Source organism: Dermacentor variabilis, chromosome 2, assembly GCF_050947875.1.
Source record: "Dermacentor variabilis isolate Ectoservices chromosome 2, ASM5094787v1, whole genome shotgun sequence".
Classification (NCBI taxonomy): domain Eukaryota; kingdom Metazoa; phylum Arthropoda; class Arachnida; order Ixodida; family Ixodidae; genus Dermacentor; species Dermacentor variabilis.
In genome coordinates, this window is record NC_134569.1 from 5,768,044 (window position 1) to 5,790,519 (window position 22,476).

Genomic DNA, 22,476 nt, shown 5'->3' on the forward strand with positions numbered 1-22,476 from the left:
TCCCTTCCCTTGGAATCCAGTTCGTAACCCTTAATGACCATCGGTTATCTTCCCTCATGTCCCGCCCATGCCCCCCCCCCATTTCTTTTTCTTGATTTCTACTAAGATGTCATTAACTCGCGTTTGTTCCCTCACCCAATGTGCACTTTTCTTATTCCTTAACGTTACACCTATTATTCTTCTTTCCATAGCTCGTTGCATCGTCCTCAATTTGAGTAGAACCCTTTTAGTAAGCCTCCATTTTCTGCCCCGTAGGTGAGTACTGGTAAGACACAGCTATTATACACTTTTCTCTTGAGGGATAATGGCAACCTGCTGTTCATGATCTGAGAATGCCTGCCAAACGCACCCCAGCACATTCTTATTCTTCTGATTATTTCCGTCTCATGATCCGGATCCGCCGTCACTACCTGCCCTAAGTAGATGTATTCCCTTACCACATTGAGTTACATATTCACTACATATCGTAAACTGCTGTTCTCTTCCGAGACTGTTAAACATTGATTTAGTTTTCTGCAAATTAATTTTAAGACCCACCCTTCGGCTTTGCCTCTCCAGGTCCGTGACCATGCATTCCTGCTGGTCCCCTGAGTTACTAAGCAAGGCTATATCATCAGCGAATCGGAAGTTACTAAGGTATTATCCATTATCTTTTATCCCTAATTCTTCCCAATCCAGGTCTCGGAATACCTCCTGTAAACACGCTGTGAATAGCATTGGTGAGATCGTATCTCCCTGTCTCATGCCTTTCTTTATAGGAATTTTGTTGCTTTCTTTATGGTGGACTACGGTGGCTGTGGAGCCGCTATAGACATCTTTCAGTATTTTTACATGCGGCTCGTCTACACCATGATTCCGCAATGCCTCCATAACTGCTGAGGTTTCGACTGAATCAAACGCTTTCTCGTAATCAATGAAAGCTATATATAAAGGTTGGTTATATTCCGCCCATTTTTCTATCACCTGATTGATAGTGTGAATATGGTCTATTGTTGAGTAGCCTTTACGGAATCCTGCCTGGTCTTTTGGTTGACGGAAGTCTAAGGTGTTCCTGATTCTATTTGTGATTACCTTAGTAAATAGTTTGTAGGCAACTGACAGTAAGCTGATCGGTGTATAATTTTTCAAGTCATTGGCGTCCCCTTTCTTATGGATTAGGATTATGTTAGCGTTCTTCCAAGATTCCGATACGCTCGAGGTCATGAGGCATTGCGTATACAGGGTGGCCAGTTTCCCTAGAACAATCTATCCACCATCCTTCAACAAATCTGCTGTTACCTGATCCTTCCCAGCTGCCTTCCCCCTTTACATAGCTCCCAAGGCTTTCTTTACTTCTTCCGGCGTTACCTGTGGGATTTCGAATTGTTCTAGACGATTTTCTCTTCCATTATCGTCGTGGGTTCCAATGGTACTGTATAAATCTCCATAGAACTCCTCAGCCACTTGAACTACCTCATCGATATTAGTAATGATATTGCCGGCATTGTCTCTTAACGCATACATCTGATAGTTTCTTCTTCACTGCATTTAGGCTTCCTCCGTTCCGGAGAGCATGTTAAATTCTATCCATATTATACTTCCTTATGTCAGCTGTCTTACGCGTGTTGATTAACTTCGAAAGTTCTGCCAGTTCTATTCTAGCTGTAGGGTTAGAGGCTTTCATACATTGGCGTTTCTTGATCAGATCTTTCGTCTCCTGCGATAGCTTACTGGTATCCTGACTAACGGAGTTACCACCGGCTTCCATTGCACACTCCTTAATGATGCCCACAAGATTGTCGTTCAGTGCTTCAACACTAAGGTCCTCTTCCTGAGTTAAAGCCGAATAGCTGTTCTGTAGCTTGATCTGCAATTCCTCTATTTTTCCTCTTACCGCTAACTCATTGATCGGCTTCTTATGTACCAGTTTCTTCTTTTCCCTCCTCAGGTCTAGGTTAATTCGAGTTCTTACCATCCTGTGGTCACTGCAGCGAACCTTGCCGAGCACGTCGACATCTTGTATGATGCCAGGGTTAGCGCAGAGTATGAAGTCTATGTCATTGATCGTCTCGCCGTTCGGGCTCCTCCACGTCCACTTTCGGCTATCGCGCTTGCGGAAGAAGGTATTCATTATGCGCATATCATTCTGTTGCGCAAACTCTACTAATAACTCTCCCCTGCTATTCCTAGTGCCTATGCCATATTCCCCCACTGCCTTGTCTCTAGCCTGCTTCTTGCCTACTTTGGCATTAAAGTCGCCCTTTAGTATAGCGTATTTTGTTTTCACTCTTCCCATCGCCGATTCCACGTCTTCATAGAAGCTTTCGACTTCCTGGTCATCATGACTGGATGTAGGGGCGTAGACCTGTACAACTTTCATTTTGTACCTCTTATTAAGTTTCAGAACAAGACCTGCCACCCTCTCGTTAAGGCTATAGAATTCCTGTATCTTACCAGCTATATTCTTATTAATCAGGAATCCGACTCCTAGTTCTCGTCTCTCCGCTAAGCCCCGGTAGCACTGGACGTGTCCGCTTTTTAGCACTGTATATGCTTATTTTGGCCTCCTAACTTCCCTGAGCCCTATTATATCCCATTTTCTGCCCTCTAATTCCTCCAATAGCACTGCTAGACTCGCCTCACTAGATAACGTTCTAGCGTTAAACGTTGCCAGGTTCATGCTCCAATGGCGGCCTGTCCGGACAGGAACGGTGTCGTGGGTGACCGCATATCCCGGGTGGGAGCGAAGCAGCGCCTTTTATGCGGTGCGGTGGCGCTCGACCGAGGAGTCACAGCGCAGGCGTAGTAGCTTTCCCTTCCAATGAATGCGACGTCAGTCGGTCGACACGTTGGCGAGGCCGTATCTCTACAGTCGCGGTAGGTCGACGCACGGGCAGCAGGTGGCGGCGATGGCAGAAATCTAGGAAACAGCAGTGGGAGATTAGAACAATGTAGTGCGGGACTGGATATCCCAGAGGGTCGGAGCGAAGCATTTGTTGTGTCATCAAATTAGATGTTCACAACGATGATTTGGCGAAGTTATTTGCAGCTGCAAATTTTCTGAATCGCGCCGCAGTAACGAAAACCAACGTTTGTAAAATGAGAATTGCTGAACCATCGCGGGATGCCACTGCGAGTGCACCGGCTTCTTCATTTAAGGCGAAACCTTCGTGGCCTGGCACAGCGTGCACGAGGCGTGGTATGATGGAATCGATTGGTTTTAAAGAATGCGAAACACGACAGAAAAGCTGCTTTTCTCGTTCGTCTCTTTTCTCCTCTTAACTCACACCCTCTGTGGCTGATGGGCCAAGACACAGGTGTTTATATGGCCGACTGGATGCAGAAAATGAATTTTATTTGCAGATTTGTGAAATTGAATCAGTTCAATGTAATACATAAAAAGCACTGCGGACGTAGCTTTAATTTAAATGTACTAGAAATAATAATGATGAAGGAGGCATATTTCCCTGGCCAATCCATGGAATAATTAATGAAATGCTCTACGGCGGCGGTAGCATTCCTGTGGTGGTACCCAGGAGTTGAAGCTTCAAATAAAGGAATGACAACCGAAACTGTCAAATCCAGGCCTACATCGCGAAAGGGAATTTTTCAGATTGTTTTTATCAGTATAGTAAAACATTGGCACGAAAAAAAAAGAAGTGAGGTTGGTTCCTCCTCCTTAAAGAAAATCAAAAGGGAGAATGCCTCAAGCCAGATTTGTGTAGCTAAAGCGTAATGACAGCGTAACTTGAAGACGGGTACTTCAAGCCTGCGTGTATTGAATGCATAAAAACACTAGGGACACAAGAGCTGCCGACACTCAATAAAAGTAGTTAGCCTGGGGTTAGTCAAGGCTTGCTTAACAGTATGCACGCAGAATCTAACCACAGTGAAGTATGGTACCAAAGGAAGAACAGGGCCGTATAAGTAATGCCTTAGCTAATGAGTCCGCAATTTAATTCAGATGCGTACACTTGTGACCAAGCACCCAAGGTAATTTAATACATTGCAAATGAGCAGGGAGCCAGTGCAGGAATTTTTCTTACTTCGCAGGGATTCATGCGCACCCCAGTGTTAATTTTGTAATGCCACGTGATCAGGCATTTTAATCGATGCCATTGTTATAAAAGTGAACATTTTTACAAATGCATACAACGACGACGCCAGTAATGTAAGTAGTATTAAGGGGGTATGATAGGGTAAACCACCACAAAAATCGGATTTTCCATTTCACCACAAAAAAATCGACTGCACTATGAGGAACAAACCTGTGGAAGCGCAACCTCGAGCGCCCGCTCAAAGCAGTTGATATGTCGCGCCGAAGTGTGCTGCGCGCCCTGCATTTAAAAATGGCTGGCAGAGGTGGTTTGTTTATTGTTGTCGTTCACAGTTTTCTTTGTTATGGCATGGTTTCTTTTTTGCTTGTGTGTGTGCAGAAAGTTAGTGATTTGTACTAAAAATTATATATTCATTGAAAGAAAATGAGACATCCACACAATGTAGCAATTGCCACAAAGGAATCTTATACAGGTTCCTCGAAAGGAAAGCATTGCAGTTGAAAAATTCGTCCTGGTCCGGGGCTCGAAACCGAGTCTACCGCCTTTCTGGGGCAGCCGCTCTGCCATCTGAGCTAACCAGGCGGCTAGCAGACGGCAGGGCGAAGTCGAATTTCTTAACAACTCAAAGCAAGAGTTTGACATAATAGTCCTTTGTAGAAAAGAACTATTACGTCAAACTCTTGCTTTTGCTTACGTGGTTGTCTCTGTTTAGAGATTCAAACGTATTACTTGCCCAGAAGATGGCATGATCGTCCAGCAAATGGAGCAGAGAGAGAACTTTCAAAGGTAATCGGTCTTCTGAGCAAATGTATTCATGGACGAACACAGAACACCAATGAGTCGTTCAACCAACTCATCTGGTATCACTGCCCTAAGAAAAATTTGTCAGCGCTTACACATTGAAGACAGCAACTAACAATTCTGTAGCCTACTACAATGACGGAAATTCTGCACGAGAAGCTGTTCTGGAGGCCCTTGGAATTGTTCCAGATCTGTATTGTAATAGTGCCCTCGACAGGATCAACAAAGAGCGTGTTGACAGGGCAGAATTCTATGACTCTGCCGAGAGCAAGGTAGGACACCGGATAAAGAAAAGAACACTAAGAAGGGTTTTGGAGACACCTGCAAGAAAGTCAGCAGTTAAATATATTCTCCTGGGGCATTTTGAGCACCCACAAGCAGTATTCGAACATAAAACTTCATTTTTCTCACATTTCATTTCTTATGAATTTTTCAGATTCAATGTACCTTTTCTCTGAAAGTATTCATCCCATTCCAATGAAACTTTGTACACATGTACTACAACCAATCATAAATATTCTGAACTAAAAAAATCTCCGATGATAAGAATGATAACACTGTAATAGTTTACACTGCAAGAAACGCCCCTTGTGGCTTTGTGCAAGCAGAGATATTTATTCTTGGCTGCGAACTCCTAAGTGGATATGATATCTCTTTAGTTAAGATATAACCTATGGGTATTTAGAATAACAATATGTAATATCATCACATTTCTCTGCGTGGTTGCAGAGAAAAGGTACACCAAATAATTAAACACACCTGAAATTTTGGGAGTGGGCCACAGGAAAGGCAAACCATTTAGACACAAACAGAGTGTCCCGTGTTGTACCCAAGAACATCTTTTGTAAGCGTATGAAATTTGATGCGAATATCTGCAGCCGTTTCCAAAATATTACGTTAAAACTAACATGTACCATTTACCCTACCATACCTCCTTAACATCTGCGGTAATCTTGACGCCCTGGTTAATAAACGTGATGCTCGAGGGTAGTGATAATACTGACATTAAGACGCCGCTCTCAAAACGTCAAAGCAAGTGTGTCTAAACTACCACTATTTAAGGTCAACCGGCACTTCTGTACAGGGACCGTTATTGGAGCGATACGCGCCACTTCCGGCGCAGCCATGCAAGTGCCACGCGTCGCTGCTCGGGCCGGCAGCGAGGAGAAGCAGCCAGCGGGCCTCGTGCCGTGGCTCCAGGCGCTCGTGGCCGAGCTCCTGCTGTTCGCGAAGATCGTCCTGCTCGCCTTCGAGCACGTGTGGGAGAAGCCCGCCGTGTGCCGCTCGCAGGCCTCCCTGGAGGGCAGCACGGTCGTCGTCACGGGGGCCACTTCGGGTGAGCAGCACGACCGCCCTCCCGCCTGCTGCTGTCTTGGTCGCCCTTCGTCAACTTGTTCCGGAGAAAAGCGATGGATACTAAACTTGCCTTTAAGGCCAACGGCATTTCATTTTGGCTAAATTCGGTAAAAATGAGCTCAGATCTGTACCACCGAAGCAATATTGGCAATGCCGCAGGGCTGGTAAATTGCTCCTGCTAGCCGCGTTTAAACAACACCTAAGCGGACGACGCGTGCACGTGGTGGCTGTCGTCATGACCTCGCAGCCTTGGGGGTTTTTAAGTGTGCCACGGGCTCACGCGGAGCGCAGGCTGAGTAACCACGCATTCTAGGCCATACGTGACTTCCAGCGAGTGGTTGTGGTGGCGTCTCCTTTTCTTTTTTTTTGTCTCGGCATCGAAAAATGCTATCATATTAAGCTTTTCGCCACGCTTCCCCTAGCATTTCAGATGCCAAATTTTACGTGGAGGCTCCTCTGTGTCTTCATTATCCAAACCTAGGCTGTTTTCTCGGTCCGAAATTTGCTTGCAGTTGGCCTTCAGTAGAACTGAGATTTGGTCCAGGTTGCAGGAGTGGGCATTCATCTCAAGAAAAAACCGCCAACAAATTCAGAGAAAGGGAAGAGCGACAGCGGTGTTACTGATTACAAAGGTTTTTTCCATAACTTCTTAAAAATATATTTTATTGTATGCTCATGTCATTCACTTGTACTCTACAAACGTCTGACAAATTCTAGCTGGCTTTGATTTCGTCTGTTAAATCTGTCATACAAGCTTGCTTGCATGTAAAGTGCCTTACAGATAAGTTGAGCCAGGTTTTAAATTTTTCTATTACGCTATCGAAGGACGCGGCTAAACTAGCGTTGTTGGCGGCTCTATTGGGCAAATCTTATTCTTGGGAGGAAAGTAAATCGGGGGCTTTTTGTCACTTTATACTGGCAACGGCTACACCCTGTCACTCGGCTATCAAATTAGCAGCTTTATTGATGAACTTTCCTCAGTATTCTTGAGTGGGCGACCTGCACGCCTTGACCCCATGAAGGCAAGCAGCGCTGGTACGGAGGCGCAAACAGGCTAAGTGAGCCAAGAAACAGCGTCATCCCTTATGTATGTTGCGCTGTACCATTTCTAGAATGCAATACCAACTCGCCCAATCCTCAACCCAAGTCATCCCTTCGCCTTCGCCAGCGCCGTCTATCTGTAGCCATTTCCGTCGCTTTGCCGCTCGCCTTGCACACATGCTCGCATCTTGCACAATGGGACACATCAGCAAATTTACACCGGGGTTCTCTCGCTTCACTTAGACAGTGGCCCCGCTATACTTTCTGGCAATATGGAATTTAAGGAAAACTGGAATAGAAAGTACGAAAGAAGGCATATAAATGGCGGCGCCTATGTAAAACTTAAATTTAAAAAATTTGGAGGACGCCTAAGCTTCGCCTTTCAGAGTGAAACGCGATAGCATTCAAAGATCCCTGACTGCTTCTCACGCTTCCCGGCAACTGCAGAGTATGTAACCGTAAAGTTTACTGGGAAACACTCACGGAGAACGCTATGCACGAAGGCGGGCTTTCTGGTTGAAACTCGGCCTCTCGCAGAGGCCGCAATGCGGCGGTGGCGAGCGCCATCTGGAAGACTCAACGAAGCGGGCACGCTGCCCCATGGACTCAGATAGTTGCGCCGGCGTGCGCAAATGGCTGGCGCCTTCTCCGGTCTGTGCACTGTAAAACGCTGGAAAACGGGTTTATTTGAGTTTTCGCGTAACAAAATTATGTTTTCTCGTATATTCAATTTACAATCCGAGAGCTATTATTTCTGTAGATTGTAATGTCGTAGTTTATGATACTTCTATGTATTTTAGTTAGAGAAATTCAATTTGCTCAGCGAATTCCTTGCGTCACATGAGCGGCCTCGTTATGTCTGGTACGATAATATCTTTGCCGATGCGACGTCTAACGCGGACGGCAACTCCGACGTCGGATTTCCTGCGACACTGGCTGCTTAAAGGGACACTAAAGGCAAATACTAATTCGACGCGGGCTGTTTAAGTACGATTCCAAAAACCTCACAATGTGCTGACGTCGGTGAGTAAAACGGCGCCCGATAGACGGCGCTACCGAGCGAACATAGATAAAGAGAAAGCGGTGGATTCGCCGCTGCAGCTGTTGTTGGGTCAAGTGGCGTACACCGTTCGGGCATTTCGCGACATAAGATGGAAGTTGAATGCTCTGCTACCTGCAGTTTTTGCGAGTTTCGTGAGACAGAAAAATCAGCGAAGCACTGCGCGATAACGAAACTACTAAAACGAGAAAGCGTGGGCGGCGAAGAGTCGAACGAAAAGGAAACCTTTCGACCACCCGCGTCGTTGTCAAGAGTAAATGCAATGCGTTCTTTTTTTCTAAAAAGGAAAGAACTGGACAAGTAGCATTTTATTTCTTCTAATAATACAAGAATGTTTTCTGCCTTGAGTTGTTGAGTACTAGTGACAGAATTTAACTGAGGAGTGCTTTCGTCATCCGGCAAGTGCTTGAATGTCCCGGGAGAGTCTAATCATGTCCTGCATTTACCTCAATTTCTTGATTATTAAGGCTGTGTTTCGATAATATTCACACCTTGGAGATTATCTGGCACTAATCTATCACTTTAGCTTGACTTAGTATTTGCCTTTAGTGTCCCTTTAACTCTGTCGCGTTTATAGGGTAAGAGCTACGAAGAACGAACCTCGAACACCATTAAAAAAGTAGTGATCGAAAGGTGCCCGAGCAAGGAGTGTCGCTGGAGCCAACGTTTCGACTTTTCGTCGATGCTACAACTGCCTCCCTTGGCAACGTTGACACAGCTCGCTCTTCTCGCACACCCCCCCCCCTCCCCCCCCGTCGCCCTCACTAGGTGAGAATACGAGTCCCCTTGGTGAAACATTGGCTCCAGAGACAACGACCTCATATGTGTTACACTAAGGGGAACCTGCTGCAAAGCTTCCTTGCCGAGAACTGAGGCCCCGGAGATTTATCGAGATAGTGCGCCGATGAAGTTGCATTTGCACAATTTCTAAGACGAGCAGAGTTGGTTTAAGTGGTTGTTGCTCTTGTTGGCCTGAAAGCCCATGGAACATATCTACAGTGGAGCACCGGTCACGAATGTTGGGTTTACAGCATACGCGAAAAAAAAAAGCAAAAGAAAGAAACAAGTGTGCGCTAAATCAGTTAATTTGTCAAAGCGGTCAGTAACAATAGGGAACGTGCCCGACATAGCGGCTTTTGAAACATTTGGCACCGAAAATGCCTAGGAGTAAGGGTCAAATTAAACTGAGTACCCACACATCTTGCCGATGGAGAAATTACTACCTCAGTGGTAATCACTCTTTCTTGGATACGCGTTCTTCTTTTTTTTCCTTCAAGTACGTACGTAAACGGTACTAATGACAATGAGCAGGGAAGGGCTTAATTGTGTGTTCCTTGACGAGATGCGCGGAACGCTGACAGTTGAGGAAGATGAAAAGGGCGCGAATCTTCCACGATTTTGCATGGAACCGCTCTCGTTGCATGCAGGTGTCGGCAAGGAGACAGCCCTGGAACTGGCTCGCCGAGGAGCGAGAGTCGTCATCGGCTGCCGAAACCTCCAAAAGGCACGGCACGTGGCGCAGGAGATATTCGAGCGCACTCAGCAGCGAGTGATCGTCAAACACCTGGACATGAATTCGCTCAAGTCGGTCCGGCATTTCTGCGACGACGTCATCAAGACAGAGGATAGGCTGGACGTGCTTATCAACAACGCTGGGGCTATCGGACGTATGCGCGAAAATTTGCTACGCATGTATTAGTACCATCGCATAGAGAAAAAAACGGAGGATACGAAACGATAAGCCTTTTCATAAATTGGTCCCTCGGAGCGCCCTTGCTATCGCGGGTGAGGAAAAAAAACCTTAAAGTGTTGAAGGGGAAAGAAATTACTGCAGACCTGTTAATTACATTAATTCATGCAGTTTTACGTGCTGTCAAGGATTGGTGGTAAGATAGTCGCACTCTGCGAACCGGAGGGGATGGGGCGACAACAAACCCACCCCGCGTGCGTTTATTGAGGGTTCGACTGCTGATCGGCGATAAGGTCCACGCCTGATCGACCGTAAACCAGAGGCATGACACTGGAGGCGTACGTACAAACACACATTCCATTTAATAAAGAAAAATCATGTCCGAGATATAATGAAAAAAAGAACATAAAAACTACAAGCAGTAGGTCCTAGCTCGCGGAAGGCGTGGGGGGTCACACAACACACGCTCTGACGCCACTCGCGCGACACAGCCTACCACAAGGGAACACCTAACACTCGCGAAATAACAAAAAAAAAATAAATACGCGACACAAATGCAAAATACACGCGAGAATAAACGCGGCAGACACTACCCTAACACGAGATACAAGAATCAACACGCGATGAATAATTAAATGAAAGATTAAACGCGATTAAAAGAAATACAGTCACGCGGAAAGTTCTGAGAGTGGGCCAGAACATAAGGCTTACCTGTGGCGTGCTTGCCGAGATACCGATCTAAAGAGCGTCGGGCTGTTGATACCTCGCTGCCGAAGATCTTGACGGACTTGCACCGTCAGTCGCTTGACCGGTGAAGACTTCGACCTGGAGATTTCAGCCTGCCGACCACATCTTCAGCTGTCTCCCGGTGCACGGCCATGCTGCCCCGTCTCCCAAACTATGGTGGCTAGCCACCATACCCAAATCACTCTGCCCGTTCGCCAAGCCGCCTCGTCCCTCATCACGCTCCGGCAGCCCACGTGACCAACCAGTCCGTGACCCACGTGACCAAACAATGGGGAGCCCCCCTCCCCATCGACGTGCAAGCGGCGTTGCGGCGGCGATGGCGGCCACCTCGAGAGGGGCGTGGGCACGCACTTTGCGAGACGTGCCAAAACCACGACCTCTTTGTGAGGCCTGCCTTAGTTGGGGCTTCGGAATAATTTGGACCACCTGAGGTTCCTAAACGTGCACCTAACTCTAAGTACACGCGGTTTTCACATTTCGCCCCCCATCGAAATGCGGTCGCCATGGCCGGGATTCGATCCCGCGATCTCGTGCTTAGCAGCCCAATACTATAGCCATTAAGCGACCACGGCGGCTGGCAGACTTGTGGACCTCGCAGAATCACAACCCGATTTTCAGCGAAGCTGTTCCTTTCAAGCAGCAAGAGTATTTTGCATGTAATTTAATCACATTCTTGAAAACGTGGCCCGCACATGACTGTTCTGTTTGAAACCTTGGCCGCATATAACGCTTTCCGGCACTTCTTATGGAACATTTACAAAGGCCAGTAATCTATCCCCGCACAATTTACTTCCCATGAACATCAGCCATAGATCACTTGCATACGTAATTTCCTGCAGTAACCACACACTGGGCACACACTTTATACTGTGCGTGCCCAATTTTCACAACCTAGCACTTAATTTTGTCAAATATAGACCGGGTGGCTGGTGTAGCCCACCGAGGACGCCGAAGAAATGAAGTACGATCCTCGTATCTCGCACAATATACCGAAAGAGCGAGGCTTCAATAATTATCTCCAATGATTCTGTTCACGCCATAAACACAAAATTTCCCTCTCACAGGGCACTCAGTGCTGGGCGGTATCGAAGACACATGTATCTTAGATGCTATCTTAGACACTCTTCAGGTATCTTGTATTTGTATCATGATACGTCTGGAAAGACGTGTGTATCAGTATATGTATTTCCGATACCTGAAAGAATGTGTCGTCTATTTTAAACGGCCCCTCACCAGGTCTGGCCATTTTGAGCTGACAAGCGCAGAGCATACAATGCGCGCTAACGATCGTGTTGGCAAAAATTAAATCGCTACCCACCGCCGAAAGGTCTGAAATTTCAATCCGTACGCCGTTTTCCCTTTCCCTCGCGGCTACCGCGCCCCAAGCCGGACGATGACGTACTCGCGTCCCCACGCCTACGTAGCCGTGTCCGCAGTGTTACGGCCCTCGTGGTGACACCTGACTTGGAGAATTATTCAAGGCAACATCTGTTATTTCGGTGATCTGTTGCTTGAATTGACAAATTGAAGTTTTGTAATTGTAATCGTGTTTTGCAATAATAACTGTAAATAAAAATAAATAAAAATGTTTAACTTCGCACTGAAGCAAGAGAGATGTACTTCCGCTTTGTTTGCTTGTTCCCATGTCGTGCAGTCATGTGCGCAGGTAGCGAAACTGTGCCATTTTCTACCGTGTTCTATTGCATGATCATGTTCTGCGATCCGCTTTTTCTGTCTCGGTATTCATGTTGCACTGAATTATACCGCTAGTCAAGTGCCCTTGTGCACGGCGCGCAAAAAAGTGCGCTGTGCGAAACGAGACGATCACAGCTCGCGCGCAACGCCGTCAGCTGAAGTGCGCATTGGCGTAAAAAAAAAGCGAGGAGAAAAAATGAAGGCGGGGCCCGTAACGTATGCGCCACGCGATCCTCGAGGTCCGGTATGGGGGAGCGCAGGCAAGGAATTTCTCTTGCGGAGGCCTGAGTGGGCGAGGGGGAGAGAGTGTCTCGCTTGGCAGTGGAGCTCGCCGCCTGAAATCATAGGTTCGCGGCACTGAAATGTTTCCATTTCGGCTATTAGTGAGCCGATTTGAAAAGTTTTTACTGCAGAACGCTTCCTAGAGGACACGTAACAACTTTCAGCGTATAAATGAAATTTTTCAAAGGGACTTGGTGAGGGGTCCTTTAAGATACAACATGTTGCTATTGCTAAATCACCGTGTGAAACTATAAACGTTGGCTGAACTCCACTTCTCATGCTGATAGCGCTGCCAATAGGCCACCCGAATAAAGAAAGACAGAGACATCCTGATATCTTTCCACAAGAGCCCTCAATCGAGGGCAGGCGATGAGGCCTGCGCGTAAACTGCATCGCGTAAACGGTGCTACGGTTCACTTTGTGCGGCCACCAATAGAACGGATGCCAAACACCTGAGACAACGTGCCTAATGATCACGCCCATCAACATGAAAAGACATGTCCGTCAGGTGCGTGCTATGGGATTATGCACCAGTGTAAATTCTACTTTCCTGTGTCCTCCGTTCACCACGTCTACGCCAGGGACTGGTTTATCTCCGTATTCCTCGGTGTGAGCTGACCCGATGTGACCTACACTTACCACCTCTACGTCAGGGAGTGGTTTCTTTCCACATTCCTATGGGAGTTGACCCCACGTGAGCTACGCTTGCCACCTCTACGTCAGGGAGTTGTTTCTCTCCGTATTCATCTGTGGGAGCTGCCCGATGTGACCTACGCTCTCCATCTCTACGCCAAGGAGTGGTTTCTCTCCGCATTCCTGTGCGTGGGTAGACCAGTGTGCTGACGAGGCCCTCCAGCAGGAAGCAAAAGTAAAAGAGGTTGACCGGATGGTGTAGGGCATAAGAAGTCCAGCGAGACGCCACGAAGTGGTCTGCTTTGCCCTTACGTGCAGGAACACGCATGCTGATCGTTTCTGTACTTTTTGCCTTCGAGCGCACCGCTCACCCATAACGATGTATTAAATTTCTGTTACTTGTTCTTACATCATCTCGTCTTCCCTGCTGGACCCTCTCCAAGGGTCAACCTGGTTCGAGCTCCAAGCAGACGCTATTGAAGGCCGCTGAAACCCCGTCCCCGTAACAACAGGTGGCAGCCTTAACAACAGTAATACGCTTACTGATGAGGTAACACTATTCAGCGGTATTTGCGTCAACGTGTAGAGGCTTCTTATTGACGTTCTTGTAATTAGATGACGGCCGGCTAGCTAGTCGGCAACCAGAGCAGCGACTCCCATAAATTACAAAAGCGACGAGCAAAATCCGCTGACAGCGCAGCGTATAAAGAACTTTCATGTCAGGCAAATAAAGCAACCCCAATAACATGTTTCAGAATGAAAGTATTATACTTTGAGCAAGAAAGAGAAATTCTTTGAGATACTAGCAGATATATCATTGAAATAAAACAAGTTTGGTTGGAGTTGAGAAACTTCCAAGCAAACATTTTTATGCTTAAGCGTTTGCTGCTACATTATATACGTAGATCTATAATAAGAAATTTGCCAATGTATCGAAGCATCTTAAGATACAGATGGAAAGTATCGTATCGGATGAAATAATTGTTGTATTATCTTGTATCTGTATCGAAAATACTTGTTGCCCGAGTATCTCGTATCGTATCAAGATACAATTGGAAAGTATCTTTGACCAGCCTTCAGTGCACTTAGCATTCGCCCTATTTTCACTAAATTTTAAGTTAGTGTCTCGTGCAGTTGTTTTATGACCCTGCAAAACACCGTGGATGAAGGCAACGTGATACTTTGGAACGCTTTAATAAGTAACTTCCTGTAAAGACTGTACAAAACCTACACAGATGAAAAATTTATCACTCGCAACGTCCTTCCTACTTGAACAAAACATAAGCACCGTTTCTCGCATAGTTAACAGAGATTACCGGGGGAAAAGCAACTGCACGATTTGTACAACGCATAACATTTAGTTGAGAACGCGTATTCAGCAATTATTTACAAAGCACACAATTTAACTGCAAATTCAAACTTTCGATACCCTACACCCATAAGTTGGCCTTCATTTTCTACAAAAAAAAAATCAATTCTACGAGTTTTAGGCCCTACAGGCACGCGGAGAAACCTTTGGAGCGTTGGAAGGGTTTCATATAACGCCTGCAAATGGTCCAGAAACTACAGCTTAGTAGTTTTCATTTAACCCTAATTGACACACACACTTCAAACCTACGCATTGCCCAAATTATTCGCCAAATTTTCTCATCATATAAATTTTCAGAGTATTCTAGTTTTTCAGAATACTCTGGAAACTGGCATAAAATGTTTTCTAGCGCTCTTTAGAGCTGCATAAATATATTTGCTGTAAAAGCACGGAAGGAATTAATATAACCGCAGTCTTTACAGGTGCAGGTAACTACATAAGGTAAGGATAAAATTTTTAATGAAGAAATAGAAGAGCAAGGAGAGATAGACAAAATGCTAGACTGCCACGGAAGTATACGACTAGCTCAAGAGTGGATTAATTGTCGCCGTCCCTGTTTTTAAAAGGGGCGGCCAATAAAAATCTTGAGTCATCATAGCGAAACGCACTAAAAGAGGACCATTCAGAGTTTTATTGGTAATTTAGCAGAGATTACTTCACATCTGCGAACTCCCGCACCTCTCTCGACTGCATCGATCAAGTGGTGAATTCGCACAGTGCGCAACGCAGCACTAAGTGAGTCATTGTCATCAACAACTTTAAGAAAAATAAGACTTGATATGCTTAGGCAAGGTGCAAAGTTAGAATGAATAATTGGCGCCCCTCTCACTCTCTGTGAACATTTTGGTCAGAGAGTACATAACGTTTTCCTTACCATCACAATAATAACAGAAAATCTTGATTAGCAATAGTTTTTTTCGTGAGAAAGGTTGCACGAAAGTTTTTTTTTAAGTCATCCATGAAAAAATTTACAAAGGTTAAAATTATCTTTGAATATGTTCGCTCTTTTTTATTGCTGTGAGAAATATTTTAGCAGGACTGTTGGCCAATATAATTTTCTTATGCCAGTTAGTGCTGTCATGCTCATTGTGTCTCTTATTCGTTTGCATTACAGATTCAAAAAAGGTTAAACTCACCGAAGATGGCTTTGAAGAAATCTTCCAGGCGAATTATTTGGCTCCTTTGCTACTGACAGTGCTTCTTCTTGGTAAGCCATACTTTTCTGAAAACTTCTGGACACGCAGATATTTAACTTGGCGCTACCGTTTCAGAACGACAATGTGAGTTTGTGGTAGAGGTCACGTAAACAATGTTTATAGAGAAATATGGACTGCATCATTCTTGGTAAAGGTGTTGCGCCTAAAGTCGCTCACTGCTCAGAGACGCACACACGGGTTTAAAGTTTAGGCCCAAATGAGCAGCAGCGACACCCGCAGCTGCTCTGTGACGTAGCAGTCTGAGAGAATGCCCAGCAAATAGAGCCGATAAAAGATCGCATTTAAATTAATTGAATAGTTTATCCAGTGATATTGCAAACATGTGTACTATTCAACTATACAGGGTGTTTCACTTAACTTGAGCCAAACATTAAAAAATATGCGAATGCCACGTAGCTGTAACCGAACCAAGGTTATGTTGTCTGCCGTCACTTGGAGATGGTTTTTGGCATTCCGCCTCATTAGATAATTAGTATTGATTAATAATCAACTTCTCAATTAATAAAATTAGATTAGAAGTGTCAATGAGAAAATTGTAGAGACGTGAAAAACTCCCCGATATATCCTTCTGTTGCTCAATGCGGGCTACGTAAAAGCGTTTTTCCGACTGTGCAAGAAGCCCTGGAATGCACGCAAAATTGTAGCGCGCCGTAGTAATGCGGCAGATAACAGGGGAAAAATGAAAAGTCGCACATGCGATGTCAGTAATCCTCTGTTAGAAGAAAATGGAGTCAAAGAAAACTTGTCGCCTTTGGTGAAAACAATGAAAGTGCGTAAAAAAGGTGGGACGCGAAACCCCTGCGCCCTTTGGTGCGCAGACTTGCTCAAGAAGAGCTCGCCGAGCCGGGTGATCAACGTGGCCTCCGACTTCCACCGGCTGGGCGAAGTGGGCAACGTGGCGGACAAGGCACGGGGCGTCAACTCGGTCGCCAACCCGACGGCCGTCTACGGGAACGCCAAGCTGGCGCTGTGCATGGTCACCGTCGCGCTGGCCGACAGGCTTCGAGGCACCGGTGAGTGGCTGCTGCGCGTGGCGTCTCCGTGCAGCGAACGTCGCGTCCAGAGGGCTCCTTCGACCGAAAGAAACAAACCGCCGCCTGGAACGTCATCAGTTTATCACGGCGAACAGAGAACGACCGCAGAAATGTGCTTGGTCGTCCAGAGATCATTCAGTTTAGCTTATTCTCTATCACTGCCGGAATAACAACTTCAAGTGGTCATACCTGTTTATGGCTGCTGAACACTGCGAATTCCTGCTCGATTAGCTTCTCTCCTTAAAAAAAATAAGCAAGGATAGAACGAGAAAAGAAGGGGGAAAATTCCCTAGGGAGGAGCTGCCCACTATTGTGCCTCGAGAATATCCTGCTGAGTTTGTTTCCCTGAAGAAGGTCACGCCACTGCGCTATTTCCCTGCTAGGAACGTCACGTGATCTGTTCTACTGCTGCAAGAGGTCGCGGATTCCACTACCAGCAGCGGCAGCGCTATCCCGACGATGTGTAATCGCTCTTGTAGCGCGTTTTGTGTGTCTTTAAGGTGATCAAAATTAATCTGCAGCCCGCTAGTATATACAAGGCGTCTTTCATAATCCACTGTGCAGCTGCGGTACTTGAAACACCACAACGTTGTTCTTATTTCATTTTATTTGTTCCTATTTTGCTTCTTACATGGTCTCGCTAAACACACATGCTTTTCTTTTTTGTTAGTCTGCTTTCCAAGAATAACGTGATTTTTGCACTGCAAGGAACGAAAAAGAAAGAAGACGCCCAACATAGGCGCAGAATTTCTTAGCAAGACATCGAACATACTCGAGTGCTCTCCACTAGTAAACAGTACAATGCACATATACACTATATATTACGTAGAGCGCCTCATTTTTCAATGGGTGTGCAGCGTTGCTTAAATTTAGGTTCATATTGTATACTGCCTAGGGCCCACGAGGTGCCTCTTACCTAAGAAACCTTCGATGATTGGCCGCTGTGATTGTTTCATTACTGCGCCGATTGGTGGGGTTATAGATGGCAAGAGCCCAAGCTACAGCTAATAGGACAAAGCCCATTGTAAGATAACTTCTATGTGACTAAGAGCCCTCGGGGGCCATGTTTTAGAACGATTTATTTGAGCATTCTTAATGCCCTTGCTCATTGGCATCAATCGGCACCAACTCAGTGCCAGCCATCATGAGAAAAGCTGAGGGGAAAATTAAATCGAATAATGGGCGGTGTTTCTGATAGTGCGAGTCACGTAGTTGTTGGTGGTGGAGAGAAAGGCAAAGCAAAGACAGGGAGGTTAACCAGAGATTATCTCCGGTTGGCTACCCTGTACGGGAGGGGCTACCCTGTACGGGAGGGGCAACGGGATACAATAGATGAGAGAGAGAAGCATAAAAAAAGCCTAAACGCACAGACGCACGTACACACGAACTGTTTCTGTGGGCGCTGTCACGCAGCCCGCAGAGGCGTTCGTAGTCTTACGCAGTGTCACCGTACAGTCCTACGGCACACAGTGTACAGTCACAATTTGTCAGAAAGTCCCGTGTCTTTCAAGTATCGCAGCAGCGCCTTCATAGCGGATCGCGCTGATGTTCGCGTAGGCCAGTTTACAAGGATCTTGTTTTCTGTCATTGGGCGCTTGTCCAGCTTGTCTAGGGTGGCTGAGAGGACTGCTCTTTGTGGGTTAAAACGAGAGCACTGACAAAGAAGATGCTCGATTGTTTCATTGCACCCGCAGAAATCACAAAGTGGGCTGTTGGCCATTCCGATAATGAAAGATTAGCCATTTCAAAATGCTACTGCAAGCCATAGACGGACTAGAAGGGTGTAGTCACGTCGTGGAAGCTCGGGCGGAATACGGAGCTGCAAATTAGGGTCCAGGGTATGAAGGCGTGCACTTGTGATATCGAATGAATTCCATTGGGCTAATGTCAGGTCACGAGCAAGTGCGGAAAGTTTTTTCGCTGCATCGGCTCTCGAAAGAGGAATTGCAACGCAGTTGATGCTGTCATGGGCAGATCGGGCAGCTGCGTCTGCTCGATCATTGCCATGTATGCCACAGTGACTAGGCAACCATTGATATATTATATCGTGTCCTTCGTCAACTAGTCGATGGTGGTCTTCTCTGATCTCTGCGACGAGCTGCTCATTTGATCCATGGCGCAGTGTTGAGAGTATACTCTGTAGGGCTGCCTTGGAATCACAGAGGACTGACCATGCGTGGGGTGGTTCCTCCTGAATGAAATGAAGAGCCGCACGCAGGGCTACCAGTTCAGCAGCTGTCGTTGATGATACATGTTAGGTTTTTAGCTGTATTTTGACAGATATTCTTAGTACCACCACAGTGGCAGCTGCCCTTGCAGATGTGACAGCCATCGATGTAAACGTGTACGCGGCTACTGTGCACCTCATGTAAAAGTTCTAATGTGGCCTGCTTAAGGGCAAACGACAGCATGTTGGCTTTCTTCATGATTCCTGGGATGGTGAGGCGTATTTCACGTTTGTGCAGGCACCATAAAGGTGAGGATGGTCTTGCTGCAGGCATGTAGTTCGATGGCAATGAGATACGATTGGCAACAATTATATGACTGAAAGTTGAGCGTGGCCTTTCTGCGGGTAGAGCAGCAAGATGGTGAGAAGGTAGTCGGACAACGTGCCAATAGCAACCAATCTAGTTCAGTGTTTGAAGGAAGCCCGTCTGGTCGGGATGAAACATGGTTAAAAGGTTAACAAAAACCCGGGGCACTTCGCCGACCAAATAAAGATTTAAAGGAAAAGAAGACGTTTCGGCTCCCACACGGGAGCCTTGTTCACAGGTCTAATGCATCTAATGCACTACCTTCAATCAATTAACTCCTATTCATATCAGCATGGTTTGAGAAAACTATTATCCTGCGAAACTAAGCTCTCTGAATTCACCGATGAAATCTTACAGCACATGGACGATCACCTACAAATTGACGCCATCTTCTGAGACTTTTCGAAGGCCTTCGACCGCGCCCCCCACAATCACCTACTTGCCACATTATCTACTCTTGGAATCCCCCCCTATCACTGATTACTTGGATCGAACATTTCTTAAAAGGACGCGTACAATGCACATCCGCTAACTCTCATGACTCATACCTTTCTTCCTGTTACATCCGGTGTCCCCCAGGGAGCAAACTTATCCCCCCTGTTATCTTTAATTATGTCAATGTCCTGCCATCTAACACAACGACTTCGTCTTTTTGCTGATGACTCAGTCATCTACAACGCCATCCATAACCCTGCTGATTCCGTTGACCTACAAAAGACAGACACTATCATTTCATGGTGTGAAAAATGGTTCATGCCTCTTAGCCTTAATAAGTGCCCATGTATGTCCTTTTATCGCAAGCGCAGCATTACAAATTACGCGTACCACATAAGCTCAACTACAATACTACGAACAGACTGCTATAAGTAGCTAGGTGTTCACTTGACATCGTCATTATCATGGGTTACTCACATTAAAACAAGTGCGCAGACGCCTCGCGCACACTTGGTTTTTTGCGTCGCAATCTGAAATCTGCATCGCCCGCTAATAAAAAAAACTTGCATATCAGACATACGTTCGGCTGAAACTGGAGTACGCATCATCTATCTGGCACCCCTCGCAAGCATATCTCACCTACGAATTAGAAGCCATTCAGAATCGTGCTTCACGCTTTATCATCTCAAACTACTCAAGTAAAACTGAAATAAAATAACTGAAATAAAACGCACATTTGATCTTCCCAGCCTCTAATCACGTCGTATCATCTCGCGTCTCTGCATGCTTCGCTCTTTCTACTATCACCCATTAGCCAGACACCCTCGACTACAACTCCCGCCTAGAATCTCTGCCCGCCTCAACTGCAGCTGTCCAATCGCGCACATTCAATCGCGCCTTCGATGATGGATTCTTTTTTTCCAAATGCAATAGCGCTGTGGAACACTCTTCCCGACTGTATTCTCTCTTCCGCAGACCACAAGACTTTCCTTGAGGAACTAACATTCCTCCGCACCTAGAATGGTTTCTTAAAAATGCATTTGCTACTTCACTCCTTTTAAGTAATTAATCGATAGTGATTCGTTCTCATGCATAGTATGTATTTAGTAGTATTTATGCAGTATGCATTTTTTGTATTTCATAGTTTTTTACAGTGATTTTAATGATAGTACCGCTTGCTCGGTTCCCTCCTGAGCGTTGTTTCTTTTTCTACTCATCGTCTATCTTTTCTTCCTCTTTTCTCTTCTTTGCGTGATGAGTTCCTCACACTTTGTTTGCCCCCGCCTTATGTAATGCCTCCGGACCTTTAGGGCTGAAATAGATGAAATGAATACGCGCCCTAAAAGCGTCGGTTGCCAAGTACGTTGATATTGGGTGATCTCGAGCTATGACAATCGTTGCCGCTGTAGACTCACACCTCGGAAGTCCGAGACACGTCCTTAGGGCTTGAGCTTGTTGTCCCTGCAGTACACGTAGGTTTGTTTTGCAGGTGTTACCAAGCACAGAAAGGCTGTATCTTGCATAACCGAGGAACGAGGCGTTATAAAGCTGCAGGATTGGCCGCACCGATGTGCCCCATTACTTCCCGCCGATAAATTTGAGGAAATGTGTTATTGTCATTAACCTCTTCTTTAGGTATGAAACGTGCGGGCTCGATGATAGGTCGCGGTCAATAATTACCCCTAAAAAGCGGTGTTTCCGCGCATATGCAACTGCTTGCCCATTGACATTTACAGTGTAACGCTTCATTGCCTTCCGAGTGAATGTAACAAGGCAGCGTCGGCATATATCGATACTTGAACTGTATTGGGCAAGCATCTGACTAGGCCAACGAGCACTAGGTTGAATAGCGTCGGGTTCCAACACTCCGCCTTGCGGTACTCCGTGGAACGTTTGGTGTTGAGTCGTGGCACCATCCTCGGTCATCACGAAGAAATGCCTGTCGGTTAAATAACTGCACAGCCACTGAAAAGTGCGGCCACCAATTCCGGCTTCAATCAGAGCATATATAATGACATAATCTGCTATATTATCATAGGCGCCTTTTATGTCTAGGAATAATGCCCCAGTGAGTCGTTTCAGACGTTTTTCATGCTGACCAAACGTAACCAAATCCATGACATTATCTATGGATGAGCGCCCACGCTGGAAGCCAGCCATAGCATCTGGGCACACGTAGTAATTTTCCAGGTACCATTCCAGGCGCGTCAAAATTATTGTTTCCATTATTTTCCCTATGCATCTGGCCAGAGCGATGGGGCAGTACGATGACAAGTTTAACGGTGATTTACCAGGTTTGAGAAATGGAACCAAGCGGTTGCATTTCCATTCACGTGGAACCAAATCGTTGCGCCAAGACTCGTTGTAATGATTTAGCAGCATGAGTCGTGCTTTCTGCCCAAGATTGGCGAGCGCCGCATAGGTAACGCCGTCCGGCCCAGGTGACGAAGAGCACCTGCAAGTCACCAGTACCGCTTCAAGGTCCTCCACCGAAAACATTACAGCCACGCGGGAATCTCGTGGCACAGGAGTGGCAAATGGTGTA

General features: G+C 46.1%; 1 protein-coding gene across 4 annotated transcripts in view; it reads left to right on the forward strand.

The window, feature by feature from the left end:
- The window catches only part of LOC142571307 (retinol dehydrogenase 13-like), a 58,408-nt gene that overhangs the window by 21,411 nt on the left and 14,521 nt on the right, over positions 1-22,476 (forward strand). For 2 of the 4 annotated variants that reach the window (XM_075679565.1, XM_075679563.1), the window contains exons 2-5: positions 5,962-6,174; positions 9,723-9,962; positions 15,826-15,918; positions 16,747-16,941. In XM_075679565.1, coding sequence (XP_075535680.1) covers positions 5,964-6,174; positions 9,723-9,962; positions 15,826-15,918; positions 16,747-16,941 — 739 coding nt within the window. In that variant the 5' untranslated portion in view covers positions 5,962-5,963. Of the gene's footprint in view, positions 1-5,922; positions 6,175-9,722; positions 9,963-15,825; positions 15,919-16,746; positions 16,942-22,476 lie in introns of all 4 variants that reach the window. The other 2 variants (XM_075679564.1, XM_075679562.1) reach the window with 1 other exon arrangement.